This window comes from Fusarium redolens, assembly GCF_020744475.1.
Source record: "Fusarium redolens strain MPI-CAGE-AT-0023 chromosome Unknown BKA55scaffold_9, whole genome shotgun sequence".
In the NCBI taxonomy this organism is placed as follows: domain Eukaryota; kingdom Fungi; phylum Ascomycota; class Sordariomycetes; order Hypocreales; family Nectriaceae; genus Fusarium; species Fusarium redolens.
The window spans coordinates 1,017,714-1,037,882 of record NW_025763672.1 but is presented as its reverse complement, the minus strand read 5'-3'; the positions used below and the strand labels follow the sequence as shown (position 1 = coordinate 1,037,882).

General features: G+C 48.8%; 10 protein-coding genes across 10 annotated transcripts; 4 read left to right on the top strand and 6 right to left on the bottom strand.

Moving 5' to 3' along the window:
- Nucleotides 1-210: 210 nt before the first annotated feature.
- BKA55DRAFT_594710 (mitochondrial carrier domain-containing protein) lies at nucleotides 211-1,459 on the bottom strand (the record flags this gene model as incomplete). The annotated part of the gene is made up of 2 exons (XM_046195703.1): nucleotides 211-1,179; nucleotides 1,238-1,459. The coding sequence occupies 2 exons, from the start codon at nucleotides 1,457-1,459 to the stop codon at nucleotides 211-213; spliced, it is 1,191 nt and encodes a 396-aa protein (XP_046048647.1).
- A 621-nt stretch (nucleotides 1,460-2,080) lies between these two features.
- Nucleotides 2,081-3,091, top strand: BKA55DRAFT_512872 (MT-A70-domain-containing protein; the record flags this gene model as incomplete). The annotated part of the gene is made up of 1 exon (XM_046187845.1): nucleotides 2,081-3,091. One exon carries the CDS (start codon nucleotides 2,081-2,083, stop codon nucleotides 3,089-3,091), a length of 1,011 nt encoding a protein of 336 aa, XP_046048646.1.
- A 17-nt stretch (nucleotides 3,092-3,108) lies between these two features.
- On the bottom strand, nucleotides 3,109-4,023 carry BKA55DRAFT_570166 (uncharacterized protein). Its single transcript, XM_046192984.1, has 2 exons — nucleotides 3,892-4,023; nucleotides 3,109-3,846 (listed from the first exon to the last, which is right to left on the bottom strand). Exons 1-2 carry the CDS (start codon nucleotides 3,960-3,962, stop codon nucleotides 3,309-3,311), a joined length of 609 nt encoding a protein of 202 aa, XP_046048645.1. The 5' UTR covers nucleotides 3,963-4,023; the 3' UTR covers nucleotides 3,109-3,308.
- A 325-nt stretch (nucleotides 4,024-4,348) lies between these two features.
- Nucleotides 4,349-6,072, top strand: BKA55DRAFT_388078 (uncharacterized protein). The gene is made up of 2 exons (XM_046185997.1): nucleotides 4,349-4,850; nucleotides 4,897-6,072. The coding sequence occupies exons 1-2, from the start codon at nucleotides 4,442-4,444 to the stop codon at nucleotides 5,754-5,756; spliced, it is 1,269 nt and encodes a 422-aa protein (XP_046048644.1). The 5' UTR covers nucleotides 4,349-4,441; the 3' UTR covers nucleotides 5,757-6,072.
- A 281-nt stretch (nucleotides 6,073-6,353) lies between these two features.
- Nucleotides 6,354-9,004, bottom strand: BKA55DRAFT_513288 (mitochondrial carrier domain-containing protein; the record flags this gene model as incomplete). Its single annotated transcript, XM_046187879.1, has 5 exons — nucleotides 6,354-7,042; nucleotides 7,094-7,391; nucleotides 7,485-7,681; nucleotides 8,537-8,664; nucleotides 8,733-9,004. 5 exons carry the CDS (start codon nucleotides 9,002-9,004, stop codon nucleotides 6,354-6,356), a joined length of 1,584 nt encoding a protein of 527 aa, XP_046048643.1.
- Nucleotides 9,005-9,090: 86 nt separating this feature from the next.
- On the bottom strand, nucleotides 9,091-10,988 carry BKA55DRAFT_570157 (translation initiation factor 2, alpha subunit). Its single transcript, XM_046192983.1, has 4 exons — nucleotides 10,560-10,988; nucleotides 10,347-10,509; nucleotides 10,086-10,293; nucleotides 9,091-10,036 (listed from the first exon to the last, which is right to left on the bottom strand). The coding sequence occupies exons 1-4, from the start codon at nucleotides 10,638-10,640 to the stop codon at nucleotides 9,553-9,555; spliced, it is 936 nt and encodes a 311-aa protein (XP_046048642.1). The 5' UTR covers nucleotides 10,641-10,988; the 3' UTR covers nucleotides 9,091-9,552.
- A 33-nt stretch (nucleotides 10,989-11,021) lies between these two features.
- On the top strand, nucleotides 11,022-12,428 carry BKA55DRAFT_388023 (WD40-repeat-containing domain protein). Its single transcript, XM_046185996.1, has 4 exons — nucleotides 11,022-11,130; nucleotides 11,191-11,437; nucleotides 11,493-11,575; nucleotides 11,622-12,428. The coding sequence occupies exons 1-4, from the start codon at nucleotides 11,121-11,123 to the stop codon at nucleotides 12,326-12,328; spliced, it is 1,047 nt and encodes a 348-aa protein (XP_046048641.1). The 5' UTR covers nucleotides 11,022-11,120; the 3' UTR covers nucleotides 12,329-12,428.
- On the bottom strand, nucleotides 12,429-13,693 carry BKA55DRAFT_388021 (uncharacterized protein). The gene has a single exon (XM_046185995.1). It carries the CDS (start codon nucleotides 13,459-13,461, stop codon nucleotides 12,529-12,531), a length of 933 nt encoding a protein of 310 aa, XP_046048640.1. The 5' UTR covers nucleotides 13,462-13,693; the 3' UTR covers nucleotides 12,429-12,528.
- A 335-nt stretch (nucleotides 13,694-14,028) lies between these two features.
- BKA55DRAFT_690955 (NADP-dependent oxidoreductase domain-containing protein) lies at nucleotides 14,029-15,467 on the bottom strand (the record flags this gene model as incomplete). Its single annotated transcript, XM_046199590.1, has 7 exons — nucleotides 14,029-14,058; nucleotides 14,107-14,650; nucleotides 14,703-14,827; nucleotides 14,875-15,020; nucleotides 15,075-15,174; nucleotides 15,231-15,297; nucleotides 15,346-15,467. The coding sequence occupies 7 exons, from the start codon at nucleotides 15,465-15,467 to the stop codon at nucleotides 14,029-14,031; spliced, it is 1,134 nt and encodes a 377-aa protein (XP_046048639.1).
- Nucleotides 15,468-16,600: 1,133 nt separating this feature from the next.
- BKA55DRAFT_570152 (uncharacterized protein) lies at nucleotides 16,601-19,941 on the top strand. The gene has a single exon (XM_046192982.1). The coding sequence runs from the start codon at nucleotides 16,807-16,809 to the stop codon at nucleotides 19,759-19,761; it is 2,955 nt and encodes a 984-aa protein (XP_046048638.1). The 5' UTR covers nucleotides 16,601-16,806; the 3' UTR covers nucleotides 19,762-19,941.
- The last annotated feature ends 228 nt before the right edge of the window (nucleotides 19,942-20,169 follow it).

Genomic DNA, 20,169 nt, shown 5'->3' with positions numbered 1-20,169 from the left:
AATAGATAGATTTTCGCACGTGAAAACCTTCTTGGTAAAGCCACAAAGTATTGTACTCTTGTTGTATGTACACCTAGCCGTATGCCCCTATTCGACTTCATCAAAGACCTGTCCCAAAAGATATGTGCAATTCCGCTTCCATTCCGCGCAATGACTCCGTCAACGCCAATCAAGCCTAACCTCCAATGGTCCTGTAGTACTCAAATACATCTATATGCCAAAGACGAGTTTCATGCGCTCATACGTATAGAAAGCGACCGCCGCCATTGGGAACACCTTGACGTATCCAATGGTAAGGCCAACAAAGAAACCAGGAATACCCCTCTCTCGGAAAATCATGCCGGCAGTTTCTCCTATCCTAAGTCGACGACCGTCACCAACGGCACCGCCAACTTGCATTCGTCGTCGAATCACCTCAAGAGGGTATGATGCCGTCTGAGAGATCAAACCTGCGATTCCACCAGCAGTAAGCTCTGCCCATGACCGTAAAGGCGCTGGCTTTCCTTCGGGGTGGTTTGGCTTCTTCGGTAGTGTCGTGTGCTTCGCAAAACGTGGCGATCGGAGGATATCACCAACAGTATCGTGAGTTAAGAAAGACATGCCCGCATATGGAAGCATGCCCATGACAGTGGGAGCGAAACCTCGGTAAAAGTTTATAAGTCCTGTTTGAGGAGCAATAGCTCCAACTGTCGCTGCTGTTGCCTCTGCAGCAGCTGTCACCGGCGCAGGGGCATTAGGTAATCGAGCTGTCGTTGTTTTCTGAACGGGTTGCTCGTTGTAAATCTGACGGCATATTGACGACAAAGAAGAGTGGCCATCACGCTTAGTCTCGAAAGCAAGTCGTACTCTCATAACTTCTAGAGGATATGTGAAAAAGACGGAAGTGACACCAGCCAAACTTCCACTGAGTAGTCTTCTCATTGGTGTCTCATGATGTTTATCGGGGATGATAATGGCTCGAATTTGTTCGTATGCGAGGAATTTAATACCGGCGTAAGGAAAGATTCGTAATAGGGTCGCTGAGTGTCCACGGTAAAGTCCAGTGATGCCTTCATATCTATGAATGTCTTTCATGGCGCTTGCGACACCAACCCATGATCCTGTGTATTTTGCGAATCGTGGATTACTGGCCTGGAAGAGAATCTTTACTCGATCCAACGGCGCAACGACAGTTTTACCCTATTTCAAACAGTCAGAAACTTCTGGAGACCTCTGTCTTCGACTTCAACAAACTTACAGCGCAGCCGGCTAAACCACCCGCAACTCCAGATTTCCAGACATATTCCAAGCTATTCATTTGTGCCTTTGGTGCTACTGCTTCCTGGTCCGTAGGACACAAAGCAGGCTCCTTTGGCGACTTGCTGAGGGTGTGAGAAGAGACTTGGCTCTGGATATTTCTATTGCGCGCAACATCGGCCATTGAGGCATGCTCCATTTGAGCAGCGTCGGCAGAGGACATCGCCCCGAGATTCGCAGAAGCACGTGCCTGACCTTGTTGAACGGATTCGAGGCCTACGGGCGCGACATGCCGTGGCAGAGTCGAATGGGGATCGGTATTCGAAGCCAACGCGACTGAGGTATTCGATGATATCTTGTCAAAAAGTTGGTAGAGTAGAAACAGGTTTTGCGGGGAGGATGAAGAAGTTCGGATATGGGGAGGATTTTGGAGATGATACCGGCATGCGGCGCGGCAGAATTTCCCCGGTCAGAGGCGGCTTGGACGTCATTAAACCGATGCTCAGTGGGCAAATACAGGCCCCCCACAAGTTTTTTACAAGTGAATGACCTAGGGAAGCTGGTCACGCCCGCGGAAATGGAGATCCCCCAGAACCCTAGAAAATAAGAAGAATTAGGCCATCAGGGGTTCAAGACTTGTCATTTCAGTGGTTTAATGCGCTGATAATCCACTGAAAACTTGTCGTTTCTCAGCAGATTCACAGGGCAGGGCATTGCGAGGCTTAACGGTCCCGGTGATCAATAACCGAGCCGAGGTTTGCCGACCTTCGCCGCGAATTTATTCTTTCAACCGCGGGTTAAGCAAAAGCAGTCCCAGGTGGAAGAATTGTCATCCGGGTCAGATATGGAGGCCAACAGCCACAGAATCTCTTCTGTTCTCTTTGAGAGTCCAGACAAGAGCCTCATTGTTCTAGATATCCCCACGTCTCTAGAAGAGAGCCAGGTTCTCCCGTCTCAGATCCCCCGCCGCCGCATCGTCTCCGCAGAGCCCCCCGCAACTCCGTATCCGACCCCGGAGCCCCGGCATGGAGGAGGCGATCACTCGGCATTTGCGACTGCATCTCCTGGCGCGCAGTTGGCTGAACTTATGACCGCTGAAACAGTCAGCAGCGCCTTACAGGACCTTGCCGGCACATACTCATATTCTGGACCTTTCCATCGGGACCGGTTTGTTCAGCCACAACAACCACCGTCAGTATCCGCTCTGCCGCCTTTGATACCAGATAAAGCCGAACCTCTTAATGGCTCTATTGAGGCTATGTGTGATTCATTTCACATGTCAGCTCCCAAGTTTGATCTTGTTGTGTTAGATCCCCCATGGCCAAATCGATCTGCCAGGAGAATGACAGACAAGTATGCTACTGTCTCAAATCTCAAGCAGATGCGCAGCCTCTTGCTACAAATTCCTCTAGCTTCTCATCTTACATCAGATGGACTCGTTGCTGTCTGGGTCACTAATAAACACAGTATCCACGACTTTCTTACTTCCCCATCAGGACTGTTTGCTGCTTGGGGTCTCGAGCTTGTAACTGAATGGTCGTGGCTCAAAGTCGCTGCATCAGGTGAACCGCTCTACGACATTGAGTCAACATGGAGAAAGCCATGGGAAAAGATCATCATAGCGAAGCGCATCGGAAGCAAGAAGCCAGATGCCCTCGAGTCCAAAGTCATCGTGGCAGTCCCTGATGTCCACTCACGAAAGCCCAATCTTCGCGGTCTCTTTCAAGATGTCCTTGGGAAAGAATGTCTTGGCCTTGAGATCTTTGCTCGTAACTTGACTGCTGGCTGGTGGGCTTGGGGAGATGAAGTCTTGCGCTTCCAACAGCCCGAACACTGGCACGACATAGAACAATGAGACAAAGAATATACGAGGTTTCAGCGTCTATATTTGCGCTCATAGTCTTTAACCCGCTCTCCATGCATTGCCCATCCAAGACTAGTTACAATAATGTACAGTTGTGATGCCCACTTATCCTACAGAGGTCCATCATCCGTGGCTCCTTATAGAATTGCCGCCTCTTTCATTAGCAGTTTCCTGCAGTTTCAGGTCGTAATCTGCCTTTAGTAGTCGTTTAAGCTTCGTTTGTTTCCTTCTTAACCTCTGCTTCCTCCTTGCCCAGAATCTTCTCCCATTTAGGATCCAGAATAACGTCGTTGGTCCACTTCTCCTCTCCCGATAACAGTTTCTGCGCCAACTTGGCCAACTCTTCCCTCTCCTTCGACATGAGTTGCTTGCTCTTGAGAGGAATCTCGAATCGCTGTTGCGCAATATGCTCCTGGTTTCGCTTCTCCAACATATCCTCGCGCATCTGGAACAATTGGTTGCTCCAAGGTGTTTTATCCTCAGGAAGTTCGGGCCATTGGAAGGGCTTTGCCAATTCGACAGTCATGACCTTGAGGGGTTTGGGGCGGTACCACGAGCGCGAGTGGGAGTTGCGCTGGGTTAGAGGCTGTTGCTTGACGTATGATCGGACCTTTGTGACCTCGACATTGTATAGGTTCCAGAGATAATCTCGGAGATCGAACTTTGTAAATCGTAGAGGGACCTGGAAAGTGGCCTCGTTTGGTGGGAGGTGATCTTTTCGAAGAAAGGTGATTACATGGTTTGGCCTGGAGATGTTAGAATTGGTAGCAAGATGGATTAGAGGCACTTACAGGAAAACCTGCTTCTGACCCAGCTTGAAGCCGGGCAATTGGCGAGCTACCGTCTTTGCTACCTCGGCCATGGTCGTCGTTTTGCCCTTTCAAAGGTGGTTGGCGACAGTTGAATTTGGGATGTGAAGAAATTCGATGACTGGCTCTGATTGGCTTCAACGGCGAAAGTGAACTTCCGAGAGGGGTGCGAGGATCAGAGATGTGATAGGTGCACGCCCCGCATCCAGCAGTGTAAGACGGTAGATATCATTTCACCTCACAAGGTCATATTTGAGACTGGAATATAATATTAAAGATTTCACATTAATAGAGGCTATATTAGCACCTAAAATCTCTTCCTATCTACTTATTAAGGCACGCTAAGCCAAAACCATTGGCCTGGGTTGAAGTGACATCTCCCCAACTCAGCTGTCTCACGGGTACTCGCAGTGCAACAATAACTCCTTCTCACCAACACAAAACAAATCCTATTCTTTCTCTCCACAATAAAAACAAAACAACAAGAGCAATAAGTCATAAAAACCGCCCGAATGCTCCAGAAACACCCAAGATGCAACAACACACCAAATCAAAGCGTTCTTTGAGTCCGACGACTCGGGTCTCACCTCGTAAGAGACTCAACTATGATGCAGACACTCACAAGGTGTCGAGTCCCACGAGATATGATGAAGATGTTCAGCTCAGCTTCCTATCCATCGATGAAGAAGATGATGAAGAAATCACTTGTTCTATCAGCATGGAGGAATTAATGAAGCTGGAAAAGGAGCGATATCCCGGTGCCAGTAGCTGGGCTCCTGCTGAAGAGCGACTCTTTGAGATATTGTACATGCGACAGGATCTACCCATGCTTCCTACAACATGGGATGTCGATTTGCGAGGAGTCCCCATATCAGATATCGTCTTTCAGACTTCGGATGAGTTCCCTCCTATCATCTATGCTCACTCAAAGGACTTTCGAGGTATGTTTATCCTAACATCATGGATTATGTTGCTCACTGTATATAGCAACAACGGCTCTTATTCGTCTCATAGACCTCACAGCAAAGACAAGGACAAGTATCCAGAGCGGCCTTCACAAAAAAGTACCACAACTCATCAAACGAGAACTCGACAAGTATCTGAGCTGGGCAGCACAGGACGGCGACTACCTGCATTTACGAATTGTTCCGAATATCCTGACCGAAGTCGTAGACACGACAATGCCCGAAAATGAGATCACTGAGCACATCCAGAACCGTATGAGAGCTCTCGCAAAGCTTCAGCGAGAGTTTCTCCGAGAGGATAGAAACCCTCAATTCTGGGATGTCCTCAAGCCCAGTGTATTCGCATCTCCGAAAATCAAACTTGAGCCGGATGATGGGTTGACATCGTTTGGGGGGTGGCTAACGCCTGCTAAGAGCCGACTTGGCTCGCATCCTCATGCCGGAAACGTAACTTCAACTACCGAAACCCATGAAGTCGCTGTCAAGATCGAACCTGGACTTAAGAGCCCTGGTATCTCGGCAAGAGAACTCCACAAGACAACGATACTTTCGAGGGAATCTTACCATTCACAGTCTCCATCGCCCTCTCTACCCGAAGAACCCCAAACTCCTCCTCGGCACACCTACCGTCGCCATCCTCCCGTGGTCTACGGTCTTTTCATTCTCAACACCTCAGTTCTTGTTCTCACAGCCGATTCCTCCAAAGGATTCGACGCATATGTCAGTTTCCAGGTCCTAGTCGATTTTCAAGATGAACACCAGGGGATCTGGAATGCTCTGACCATCGCTATTGCGGTGTGTCTTGCTCGTGATGAGCTACGCACTCGTGCAAGCGACTTTGAGGAACTTCCTTGCGTGGAAGATAGTGATCCGGATGCTTGATTTGAAAGATATTTGAACGATTATGACGATTATTATGAGGAAAGGAATACCAGGGCCCATGTTTAAGTATTATTTGTTACTAATGCGCTTTGAAGTTCTGTTTTATACCCCTGATTTTACAAACAAGTGTTGGCTTGGAATGTCGTTATTATTATCAAGTGGTCTTCATGTAGCAATTGTCGAGTCCTCAACTCCATTCTCTCTATCAGTGCATTGTCCGAGTCGTTGAAGCAGTCATTAAGCAATGTTTTCTTGTAGAAAAGTCATAATTGCAAAGCCAATCGAGAGCTTCTATGCTTCATGCTCTCATCTCTATTCATGTCCTGATGTATCTGATCAGTCATTCCCTTCTATTCCCAACGCCCAGCAATGACGGCTGTCCGCAGCCCCAAACATCTCTTTCTATCTGTACATAAATGTCCATTGCATTTCATCTCATAAAGTCCGCTTCTCTAATGCGTGAGTTATACAGGGTGGGGGTGAAGCGGGGAGGAAACTTTTTTGCGACCGCGCATGAATAAATGTTTTTAAAATCATAGCAAGTAAGGTAGTTAACGACAAGGTGAGAACAAGGTGTATGTGTATGTGTGGAGATTTCTACATTTCTTCCAGCTCGACGGGCATAAGAACCTCAAGCTGTCGGAGGAGTCGCTGGTACAGGAACAGCATGCAGCCGCTCTGGATAAATGTCCATACTCCTCGGGGTCCGACACCACGGAACCAACCTGCAACGCCTTCTGTGCGGTAGATGACCCGTAGGCCGGTGAAGACGGAGGAGGTGTCGAGAGGAATGGCACCAGGTCGTGGACGATGTGTGCTGGGAGAAGAGGTGGAGATATGTCGAACTTGTGAGCTGGCATGGTGGTCCTTGGGGTGTCGGGACTCTGTTGGTGTGTTGACTTGAGTCTGAAGTCGTGTCTTGACGACGTCGAGAGGGCAGGTAATGACACCGGCAAGACCACCAGCTGCGGCACCGGTGAGAAGCTCGAGGGAAACTCCGATATCGCGGCTCTGCTTGTATTTGCGAGCCCAAGTGGTGAATTGTTCCCAGAACATGAACTGCAAAGCCGAGAAAGGCAGATCGCGGTAGAGAGTGGCCTTGTAACCGTAGAACAAGGCGGAAGCGCCTTCTGCACGCACGATGGTTCGAGCAGCGTCGACAGTACCGCGGTAGTTGTAACCTGAGGTGAAATGAGGGTTGTTGTAACGGCCTTGAAGCTGGAGGCGTGTCTTGAGAACTTCTGAGGGGACGTAGACAATAGATGCTGCAAGATCTCCAAGAAAACCTAGGGTTGTTAGTGTTTGTGTTGCTGGTGAATCTCATCGGGCTGCCTTACCTGCTGTGAGATATGAAATATGCTGTTGCACGCCGTGATCGATGAAGAATCGTTTGCTCCATTCATATGTACCGAAGAACATAACCGTTCCAGGAAATGAGCCTCCAAGCGCAGGAACCCATCCACCATAGAGACCCCGTCTTATACCCTCCTGTCTCCATATCGTGTAATAGGACTGTCCTAGCGATGTGTATTTTGAAGGAACGTGAGGATCGCCCTGTTGTCTCGTCTTTACGGTGTCGAGCGAGTGCATGAGTAGATCACCTGTAGATCCTCCAATACCACCTGCGATCATGGCCTGTCGCGGGGTCCCATGTTAGCGCACCTGGAAGACGAATAGGTCGAAAACGCTTGGCGATGCAATCATAGCACCCTTGTAGCTGTAACGTACATGAAGATACGGTGGCCGCCCCTCGGCCTCGACATCTTGTGCGGTCATGTTCTGGTCACTGGCCTTGCTTCTACTACTTTCCGAGCGACGACCCGTCCAAGCAGCATGACGATGCTCGGGGGATGGCGCAAAATCGCTCGCCGCAGTCGTCGATCCGTCGTTCGTCGTCGTCGATTGGGCGAAGACGAGGTCAGAATCTTGTTGTTGAAGACCCAAGGGCATATCCGGGTTAAAGAATCGAACTCGGATCGGAGGAACAGTTGAACGAGTCGGTGACGGCCCAAGGCGGAAGACTTCGGAAGCAAAAAAAAAGGAAGACAAGAGGATCCCCAAGAAAGAGAGAAGAGTAAATATTAAGAGGGATCGCTCTATCGCGATGTTTCGTCGAGGGCGAGTGGGCGGGCGTCGCAGGGTCGCAGGGTCGCAAAGAATAGATAAGAGCCGAGAGTCTGGGCGATGTCGTTTTCGAGAATTTTGATGAAGGAACCTGGTCTTGGCTTTTACTGGGCTAACTAATCGCGAATTGCGGCTCTAGTTGACTTTGCTCAGCGGTTTCTTAGTGGCCGATCAGGGACCACACTTAGATTTACAGCGCACCTACGTTGAGCCAACGCTAGGTACGTCAATGGAAGAATGGCTAATGAAAGAATTTCTTGAAATGAAATGACCGAACGGGCTTTCGGTTTGTTATCTTATATCACCTCACCTCCCCTCATACGCCACTTCTACCCGCATAATTCACAGTGAGTCTTCAGTGAGATCATATGAGATTGATCGTCTCATGTATGAAGTCTGACGTATGGCGATTGATTAAACAGATAATTAAATGTAAGGTTGAGTTGATCATAAGGTCTATACATGTCTTCATGACTTTTGGTATATATAATACATCACATATCCCTACTCCATCAATGGCCTCTGGTGATCCCACCATGGAAGAGCTCCAAACTTGCGAAATGGAAACACAATATGCGTCACTCTCCCTGTAATCAACTGCTTAGATACCGGCCCATACGTATTACTATCCAGACTCGATCCAGGTGGTCCATCACCCTCAACCCACACGTGCCCCTGCGGAACTCTCACTGTCGGCAGAGGATGAGGCGCTTTTGTCTTGATCACATCGTTCTCTAGCGCCACTACGCGCTTGACTGCGATTGTCTCGGGATGTAGCGGACTCCTTTTATAACTTTATGTTAATTCTCATCAATTGCTTATTTCCATGCTTTGAGAAGGGTCTACTCGTACCGTAGTGTCACAACCATGCCCCTCTCTAGATTCTCTTGAGGAGACCACTTCCAGTTGAGAATCACATCTCGTCGTAACGTCGAGTCTTTATCGTCATTGATCAACGGATACATGGATGCACCGTCAACAAAGGTCAGTTCCGCGACGTGTAGGTTGAACATGGCGATAACTGGGATCCATGTTGCGAATCCAAAGAGTCTTAGAGCTGTTGATCTGGCTAGGCTGGGTTGGCCATTGCCTCTCAGACGCGCCCACACTGAACCGAGAGCCATCACTAAAGCTTTAACTATTGCTCAAAATGAGTGTCGTTAAAGAATAACATTCCCGTTACTGTGAGATTGAACGTTGTAGTGGGACTATCGCTGATTTTGAGTCCAAGTATAGAAATTCTACACCTGAGTCTAAGCTTTTATCGGCTAGTTCCGACATCCCGCCGCCATACACGAGACAGGCAATATTAAACATGAAACTTCAGAAGCACAACTATAAAGAAACATCATCTTCTAAGTTATGCCGTTGCAAACAAGCCGAAAACACACACTAATCACAATGGAAAACCGGCATCTCAAGTAATCAAAGAACTGTTTGTTATCAACGCCGTTTCAGACGCCACTTCCTACCATCGGAAGAACTACATGAAAGTCTGGACTTTTAGTGATGTTTTGCACTCCGGGATACATGCTTCCTTTCAGCCTCCCAGACGCCCTCTATTACACCCTTTTCCGTGTCCAACAACCCGCTCGTGCGCGGGCTACTTTGGCATGGCTCTAACAGTCTTGCCGACTCATCCTGACCTGGAGACTCTTCGTCTGTCCATGACCTAGATGGTCTCAGGGATGTTTTCGTCGCTGTCGCTCATGCTCTCGTCACCGCTAACCTCGGCATTCTCACGCTCACGCTTCTCCATCAATGCTTGAAGCTCAGCGTCATCGCTCTCGGTGACGGCCTTAGGCTCCATCTTGACTGTCAAGTTACCACCGGCACTCTCGATGCTCTTTCGGACATCGACGATGGCCTCCCCCAAGCGGGTGATGCCGACGTTCTTGTCCAAGGTTGAACATGTAAGAACGTAGAGAGGAGGAGACACGAGCTTGACCTTGACTTGGGTGTCCTCGGTGCTGTGGGCCTCGGCTGTGCGGAGAGCAGTCTTGACGGCGTCGATTCCCTCGTATCCGAAGCAAGTGACCTCGACATCGGCTCGGATCTTGGTGGGCTGGGGAGTAAGACGCTTTCCGATGTATGACTTGAGCTCCTCGCGAGCCACCTCGTTGGGGAAGGTAATATCGTTCCAGACTTCGGGGTTCCTTTTCGAGGTTAGCATATGTCGTTTGACTTTGATAAAAACCAACTGACGTGATGGAGAGCTTGAAGGCATCGATAGCATGTCCATATCGCTTGTTTAGGGGCCAAGCAATGGCCTCGTACAGGCTCTCGATGGGGAGCTTAGTGTTCTTGGCGAGATGCACCATGATAGAGTGGACCATCTTGCTCTTGTTGTATCGCTCCTCGCACTTCACGATATCCTCGGGGGAGACTCGTCGCTTGGAAAGATCGATGTAACCTGCCCAAAAATCAATATCCATGCCCAAAGTTCAGCCTGACGTTGATGCTAACCCTTCTCTTTGTCGACACGGAGCACCACGACGACTTCGTTGCGACCAACTCGGATGAGCTTCTGGATACTTCGAATACGTCTTCGCGAAAGCTCAGAGAGCAGAATCATGCCGTCAATGTTGTCGTACTCTAGAAGCTTAACGTAGGCACCCATTTCGGCGATCTGAAATCGGTCAGAGGTGGTTTCTTCGGACAGATCAGGGTGCTACTGACCTGCTTGACATTGACCATGACGAAGCTATCAATCTCCGGGTACTTCTCCTCGTAAAAACGGCAATTTTGGTTTTCAGACATCTTGGCGGTGTTTTTGAGGATTCAGAGGTTCGGTCGGGTTCTGTAGAATAAGGTGGGGGTTTTCGATGTCGAGTGCCGTCGCACGCACGATCGCAAGTCGGGCTTTCAAAAATAGCCAAAAGTCTAATTTTAATGAGTTGTTCCTGCGATAGTATCGGTAGTGATTCTCGCGCGATCAAGTCGTAAATCGTCACGTCAACAGTGGATGTAGAGGGGAAGAGTCATAATTTTGACATTTTGCAAGTGCACTCGATTGATGATGGTGGGGTTGTGGCGGGGTGTGGCTCGTTCCCATGCTCATTCGTTTTCGTTCCAGTGGCAGTGGAGGCAGTACCTGAAAATTCGGGCATAATACCGCCAGCTGCGCCTGAGGTGGTCCGCCCATGACTTCCGTTGCCATGATGGGAGCTCTCCACGTGACTGAACCAAAGGTAAACAACTTCATCAACACCAAGGCTGTCGACAAGAGCATACTTAGCCATGGCTCCTGGTAAGTTCTGAATTGCTATACCTGCGATTGGAGCGCAACTGTTTGCTAATTGATTTCCAGCGACTCAATACGAACTTTCACCGCCCCCAACCGACGCGGTCTCGGCGATCGCGTTTGCGCCGTCTTCTGGAACCAAGCTCCTTGTCTCATCATGGGATAAGAAGGTGTATTGCTACGATATCGCAGGTGGAGCGGGTGAGGCGACTCTCGTCAACACATACGAGCACCGGGCGCCAGTCCTGGACGTTTGCTTCGGCGCCAATGACAATGAAGCTTTTACTGCTGGCGTGGATTGGTGTGTTAACAGGTCAGTGAATGCGAATGGGTACGTCCCGAAACGTTAAGCTGACAACAATGAACAGGATTGACTTGGAGACTGGCGAGAAGACCTTGTTGAGCAAGCATGCTGCGCCGGTGCGATCTATAGCCTACAGTCCAAAGTTTTGTGAGTCATTGAACCCCTGTGATTGACTCATACTGACAGAAATCAGCGATCTTGGTCTCCGCGTCTTGGGATTGCAGCTTGAACCTCCATAACCTCAGCGACCCTTCAAGCACTCCCATAAGGGTCTCCCTTCCTGGCAAGCCCCATGCGCTGGCTGCTAGTCCTACAAAGATCGTGGTTGCCATGGCCGGCCGTGTTATTAACATCTACGACCTGAAGACCATTGTCGACCTATTCGCAACTGGTTCATCTGACCTCCAGCCATGGCAACAACGTGAATCGTCACTGCGATATCTTACACGCGCAGTATCTTGCATGCCCAACGATGCCGGCTACGCCACTAGCAGTATCGAAGGTCGTGTTGCAGTTGAGTGGTTTGAAGACACAGCCGAGTCCCAGGCTCGAAAATATGCCTTCAAGTGCCACCGACAAGCAGCGCCAGATGGTGATGGTGATATTGTTTATCCCGTAAATGCTCTCGCCTTCCACCCTGTTCATGGAACATTTGCTTCAGGGGGTGGCGATGGCACTGCTGCTTTGTGGGATGCAGAAGCAAAGCGACGACTTAAACAGTACCAGAAATTCCCCAACAGCGTTGCTGCGCTTGCATTCTCAAGCGACGGTAGATATCTTGCCGTGGGTGTTTGCCCTGGTTTTGAGACTGGCCAGGAGGATTACAGCGGTGCCGGACAGACATCGGTATTGATCCGTGAGCTTGGTGAGAACGAAGCCAAGGGCAAGGGAGCGAAATAGGCGGAACGTGTTGGACAGTCCTGTTATCCAAAAAGGCGTTCTGGTGGTTGCGGGGCTCGATTGATTTATTTTGTACTATTCTCGAACTAAAGGAAGTGACATCAAGATACCCGTCATGGAGCAGCTTCAAAATAATGTCGTGAATGGTTGTACTGTTTGTTCTTTGTTCTTTGCTGCTGACCAGCCGCGTATAGGTATCTCTAGGCAGTTTCAGTGGTCCCAAGAGATGGACTCCTCGGCTGCAGACCTTTGTGGTTTCTGGTGGTTGGTTCGTGTCCAGCCTCCCGTAGCCGAATAACCATTGGTTGAGGATATCCAAGTGATACTTCCTTCACATCAAATCCATCTCGGCATTGATATTCCAGGCTATTGGATGGTAGGGCACATGACCACGGAGAAGGCCCCGGAAGTTTGTAGTCTCGAATTCGGACTCCCTTTTTGATCGTGTATTGCCCCTTCTTCTCAATCAATCGAGGAGCTCCTCGAGGAACAGGTCTCAATTTCGTCACTACAGGCGACTCAGACGTATGCCTTGTAGTTGGTGGTGGGGTATCATGTCGCTGCTGATCGTCTCGTCCCTCTTGGATTTCTTTTCGGCAGTCAGCTTTCTGTTGAAGCGCAAGTGTGTCATGATTGCATTTACCTGATAACCGTCGGTTAGGGGTATATTCTGCATCTCCAATAGAGCGAATCGACTCCATCCGTCTTCGTTTCGTTGGCTGACATGTTCGAAGAGGCAACAGCTGCAGTTGACTGACTCGGCTTTCAACATCGCTTGTTGGGCTATCAAATAGGGGCTGACTTGTCTGTCGCTGACGGATAGGTGTTTCTGGGATACTCTCAAGAGTTAATACGCCGATGAAGAAGATCGACATGGAGGCACACAATTCAACGTTCGCGAACTCATCTATGGCAGATTCTGGGCTGGCGATGTCATCATGCTCTTCCAAGCTTGAGGAGGATGTACAGCTCTGACTTCGACTTCTCTTTCGACTGACCCCAACGGCGTGGTTGCATTCTGTCTCATCATCGTCCATGTGGAGAATTTGGTGCATTGTCACCAATTCGACTTGATGACCGGCCACATGGCTATCGTCCACCTCTATATAGGGTAAAATTGTTTGAAAAGACATATTCCAGTGATTTGGTGAATATTTCGAGGCGGCCTATGATTTGTGGTGGTAACGCCAGGTGCGTCCCGACTGCAGTCTGGAAAGAAGGAAGGAACTACTCCGGCCTGACCCCTATAGTTCCTTTCTAATACTTTCCATTTGTTCAGCACAGGCTTCAATGAACAGCTCCTACCTTTTAACAATAAGGCCTGTCTTTGAAATTACTTAAGAATTAATAAGTGTTCATCTGCCGTTCATTTTATTCCATTTAAAGTTGCCTATCAGCGTGTATGCATCTGCCAGTTGAGAAACAACATAACTATACCTTCTAACAGAATAGTCTGGACTTTGCGAAGCGAATTTATTCTTTGATTTTCTGTGCTGGTGATATTACCCCTAATAACCCCTTATTCTGAACCTGTACGCTTTTGTTCCAATCTAACAAACCAACAAGCAATCCCGTCTGGTTCACCATCGATAAGAAGGCATCACTGTAGCGCCAATCCTTTCTTTCCAGTCCAATTCCATCCAGTCCGATCGAGGCCGAACTGGTAGCCATCGCCAAAAATTCGCTTTGAGGCGGACGCCCTATTCCCCTCGCGCAGCCGGTGAGATGGGCTACAATAAATCAGCACAGATATTCGTATATGGTTGTGAAGGACGCACCTTTGGTGGTTGGATATGGTCGAACGTGCCGCCCATCTGGAGCAGCCAAACATCCGGACCTCCAATAGAGTTGCCCCCACGGTATAGGAAATCGTTAGGAAAGCCCGCATCAAATTCATTAGCCCCATCGATCTCTTGAATATCCTCAGGGGATAGATGCAGGGTGAGAGCCTGAATGTTGGCTTTGAGATGATCCACCTTTCGACCACCGATGATGGGGAATACATAACTTGTCTTGTGCATGACATATGCCAGTGCAATGCTGGTGATGAGTGTGTTCTTACGGTTAGCGATCAACTCCAGCACTTTACTGGTTCTGATCTCCTTCTCGCTGGCCTCCACTCTTCGTCCTTCCCGCGCATTGCGCTGTTCTTCGGTCTTGAACTTTCCGCCACCAAGGGATCCCCATGGAGCAATTCCCATGCCTTCAGCTTGGCACATAGGGATGATGTCTCGTTCGAAGTCACGCGAGGCTGCAGACCAACGACCTTGGTAAACAGAGAACTGGCGGAGTCCATTGCAGCGAGCATATTCGTTGGCCTTGCTACGGAGTTTTCAGCAAGTCGTTCACTCGTAGAAAGCACATGGTATCTTACCTCACGATCCAAGCAGGAGTATCGCTGACGCCCAAGTGGAGGACCTTTCCAGAGAGCACAAGTTGGTTGAGAGATTGCATCAATTCTGGAATAGTGGTGTTGCCATCATACCAGTGGACATAGAGCTATGGTACTGTTAGTATTACGAGCTCCGGCCGAGATAAACACTCACAAGATCAATGTAATCGGTCTGCAGGTTCTTAAGGCTGGCCTCAACTGAAGCCCTCAGACTCTTCGATCCGTTGCCAGTGAAGTTCACCATGATATTAGGAGCACCAGGTCCGGCCCGAAAGTTGGTGGTATATTTGGTAGCAACAACTGAGCGAAGACGTCAGTTCAGGACTCAGTGTTGAGCGAGAAGGGGGTACAAACCGATCTCATCACGGTTGCCGCGTTTCCTCATCCATTCTCCCACCCATTTTTCAGTCTCCTGGAATTGGTAGTTGTTTGCAGAGTCAATAAAGTTTCCGCCCTGTTCTTCTATCAGTGCATCGTCGACACATCATGCTCTACATGTGTTGTTTATACCTGTTCATAGAAGAAATCCAAAATTGACTCCGATGTGGACTGGTCGCATTCTCCCATCCACTCTTTCCTATACTACTGTTATTAGAGTACAGGCATCGCTAAATGTGTATCTCACCAAGCATTACCAAAATTCATTGTACCAAGACAAATAGGGGACACCCAAACCGATGCAGTGGGCGACAAAAGTCGATAGCGGCCCAGAGGGCTTTTAGGGGGTGGTGCAAATGGAAGAGCCATTGTTGGTTGTGATGAGCGGCTAGTGGTCGTAATAAAGAGGTATGAGGTTGAGGTAAAAAGATGTGGTGGGAGAGGATTTGTAGGGATAATGAGGATGGAGTGGGCAGTGAGTGGAAGTGGTGATGATAGTGACAGCGGCAGTGGCGTCACTGCAAAAGAACGATCGATGGTGGCTGGATGTATGTTATCAGATATAAGAGTTGTGAGTATTTCTCTAATTGATGGTGAAAGGTTCTCTTCCGACTTTATATATTCAGATCTATCATATGGAAATGGCAACTCCAACCAATACCATGCATCCATACCATTTTGGAACGGACCTTCTGGACTTAAACGGATTTTCCGGACCCTATACTGAATTAAAAATAGGTAGCTAGTGCTTGCGTGATGAGTTCATTCCCACCTCGGTCATTGAATTTGACTCACCTTCTACGGTACTTGCAAGATGCATATCATATGCCGCAAGAGTTGACATCCATACAACCAAAGTAACAAGTCCTCGTAAACCAGCCCAAGCGAACCCACGTAACTATTCTCATTGGCTTTTCAAAATACACTAAGACGGTGAACTGCCTTAGTATGTCTAGATCAAGATCGGTTCATGGAATTATTCAGCAACAGCAGTTGTCAAGTTGATCGAAACAAGCAGCTAAGAGCTGGAGTTAACGGACTTAGAACATGGGGAAGTGTTCAAGTTGCATTAGGCACAACTTAAGCATCCACTAGATATGTGATTCGAGATCGACACTGAGCACCTTGACATGCGGGATTGTGTAGCATCTTAAGAATCTTATATCAACGCATCATAGTGTTTTATTTAAGGTGTAAGTCATTGGCGGGGAATGGCCTCAATAAGGGAACAGGAGATACAGAAAGCCCTGACAGTTGAGTGACTTGGCACCCAAGAAGTATTGGCCTATTGGAACAACTATCAATATATGGATAGTATCAGGAACTAACTGAAGTGATCAGGTACATTGAACTTTCATAAAAACACCAATACTACTATGAGACATCAAAGTAAAGAAAGATGATGCTACAAAAACTGCTTACCCTAGAGCTGGATATGGGCCCAGGATGCTGACCTAAAATGGGTTGATGGCTGCTGGCCATTGTAGCTCTCTCATTGGCCCGAATTCCCGATCATCGGCTGGGCGGGTACGTACCAATCCTCCAATTCAATTGGATCTCACTCAGCCTAGAATCTGTGTATCACACCACGACATTTACTGCGAGCGACATACCGAGACGACGAATTGAACATCAACCTACGAACCTACGACCTCACGAAGCCGATCTCGGGCAAAATTGGTCTGGATCAAGATGACGACCGCCTAGAATGGCCACTCCAAGCCCCGCCCCTTCAAGGGTCGCCGTTAACGCTCTCCGCGGTGTTCTCCTAACAACGTCCTGCTCAGTCATTATCCTTGCTGAAGAACGACGTCGACGACTCAATATCGCTCGAGCCGCACTCGATAATGCCAAGAAGCTTCATACTGCGCGGGTGAACCGCAACTCGGCTGCGCTGGCTGAGAGCTACAGTAGTAGACGAGAAACCTTTCCAATTGAAATCGCCCACGATTTCTCGCACGCACCTGCCAACAATGCTGTGCGCCGTCGTCGAACAAGAATCGACTCGTTGGAGCATGAATTATCGCGCCCGAAGGAGATTGAGCATATAGAGTCTTTTGAGACAACATTGCCTGAGGATGGGGACTCAACAAGCACGCCTCAGAATCGCCAGAGGAGATGGGACGAGTGGGATGCAGCACGAAAGGAATTGTCACGAATATCAGAAAACAGCACATTCTCCCACAATGCCCTTTCTATCAGGTTATCGCCAGAGATCAGCCTACCAACCACATCATTACCAAGGACACGATCAGCCAACACCAGGACGAGCACCATCTCGAATGACGCACGGGCGACACACCAGACCAAAGCCAGGAAGGACGCTATTGCAGGCTCAACGGAAATATACACGACGGAGAACACCTCAAAGGCAAGCGATGGACAAGTTAGTGCAACAAAATCAGAGCCACTTGATGAAACCTTGATCGGACTACAAGAATCGCGGTCACTGCTGGATAATCTCCTTGTGGAGATAGAGTCCCAAGACTTGCCACGCGAAGAGCGTGCACAGAAAGAAATGAGAGCTGCCAAAATGCTTAAACAGTTGACCTCAACACAGAGTGAAGAGGCCCAGGAGATTTTATCAAGAGGCATCCGCATACTTCAGTCCACAGCAGTCTCACGGGAATACGGCACCATCCCACTCATTCTCGAAGCCGTCCGTCCCGCTTGCAGCGATATTTGTCTTTTAGCCGTACCCTTTCTTGACAGTCTTTTCCGAAACCGCGATGTTGAGGGTGTGCGGCATCTACTGCGAAGTCTATCACGCTTTGAGCCTCAATCGAAGGAGGCAGTGAATACCAATCGCAATGAATGGGCCACTCGGCTACTTATGCATTACTGGAGGAAGACGAAGGACTTCCTGGAGGTCAAGAAGATTTATGCCTTCCTCCAAAAAGGCGGTATTTTTGACGAGGATATATTTTCTTCGTCTACTCAGTATGCTGTCAGACGCAGAATTACCCTGATTGCTCTTGATGCTGGGGATGATGCGACTGCAAGCGCAGAGATGTCCCAGCTCCGCGGGATGAGACCGAAGGCCTCGGGTGTTGATGTCAAGCTTCGTGGGAGATTCATTGTACGCGAAGCTGAACTGGGACAATGGGACGAGGTCACGTCTGGACTTGAGACTTTCGGGCCTAAAGCAAAGCAATCCTCCCAATTTCAGAATGTTCTCTCCTGGCTGACAAAGATCTATTGTAAGGATCACACGACCGCGGAGATGGACATCTTTGTAAGGGAGCTTGTCAGCAACCACCAAATGAGTTTGAACAAGCCCTTGGCATTCTTCGTTATGGATAGGCACGGCCGAACCCGCAATCTTCAAGCCCTGGTTGCGTGGGTGCAATTCTGCCAAGACGGTGGCCTGGAAATGGACCAGATCTTCTTCAACGAGATTGCCGACAAGTGCTGCAGATACTGGAACCTGTCGAGAGCTGACGTGGTCCGCATGCTGAAGGATGCACGAACTTCTGCACCTTGGCTGAAGGATCCTCTTCTGACCAGCTACGCCAGTGAAGGTGGTCTGCATGACCTTCACAAGCCCCTGCCAGGAGAAAAGGCAGACAGCTATGGAATTGCCCCGACTCTGCCTGAACGCCGAGGTGACTCGATATCTATCTATGAGCGAGCAGCATTCAAACATATGAATACTCTGGCGCTCAAGAACGACTGGAGCGGTGTCTACACCGCCTACAAGGAGGCAACTAAGAAGGGCCTTGGCGATTCATCACGATGCCTTCGACTTGCTGTTGTCGCCAATATTCACTTGGAAGGACCCCATTCGGGCACAGTGTCGTGTCTCATTAATGAGGCATACATAAGGAAACACGACATTAGCGGTGCTTTGGTTCCCATGCTGGTCGCTCGACTTGAGGCTGGTGACAATGTGAGTGATCTGCTCCATGAGAATCTTGCCAAGGGTCAACACATTCACGACAGTGTATACAACAAGGCCGCTCGTGTTCTCACTCAGAAGGGTAACCCTGAAGCCGCGATCAAGGTCTGCGAAATGGCGGCACAGCAGAATGGTTTGGGTGAGCTGGCATACAACAAGTTCAACTTTGCCAGTCTCATCCACTCATATACTGGACAAGGGCGTTACAGAGACCTGATGTCACTCATTGCAAGCTTCATATCGAAGTCAGAGTGGTGGCAGGGTAGCAAAGAATGCAAGGAATCCGTCAAGTTGGCTATGAAACATGTGGCATCAAGGGCATCAAGGGACCACAGGCGCGAGAACACGCATAAGCAAGTCCTATTACGTCTTGACGATGCTCTTGAACATATCAAGTCCTTACGGGCCACGAACAAACAAGAGCGGGAAGCTGTTACCAAGGAGGTTGTTGGAGCTTTCAAGACGGTGGAAGAGCCAGTGGCATTTGAAGGAGGCTTCTTTCCAGACACACAATCTGGGCGCCAGACGCCAAAAGATAAGCGGAATACAGACTGGGAGTTGTCTTCAAGACGAGATTCAACACCCCAAGCATTGAGCGAGTCGAGGCATAGGATCGTTGAGGACGAATTGCCTGCTCGACAGCAGAAGATAGATGAGGTCCGAACAGCACGACACGAGAGGACGAAACGAGAGAGGACGCCTTCGCCTGAGATTTCCGAGGATGAAATATATTTAGAGAAGCAGACAGCAGGAGCAATGGCTTGAGGTAAGAAGATGTATAGTTAGAAGACATATGCATTGGCATGGCGTAGACATTATGGTTACAGAAGAGGCTTTGGGGAATATCAGCTTCTTGGTCACATTTACTTTTCTTTGTGGCCTGAGAACATGAGAATATGATGGTATCTGTTATGGTACTATCTGCAAGAGAAACAATACAAAACATTATTTGAAGAATCTATCTATTTTCTGAATACTCTAAGAGTTTCAATGTAGTTGAACAGCCCCTCTCGTTCAGCACATGTCAATTGATATGATTCTTTGTTTTCGCATGTGATTCTGTTTCTCTGCTCTTAGATCAATTGATTACAGGTGGGGCTTGGGTTGATAGTGTCACATGCATCAGCGTATTCGTGTAGACTTGGCCCGTCATCATGAGATTTGGGTAATGGA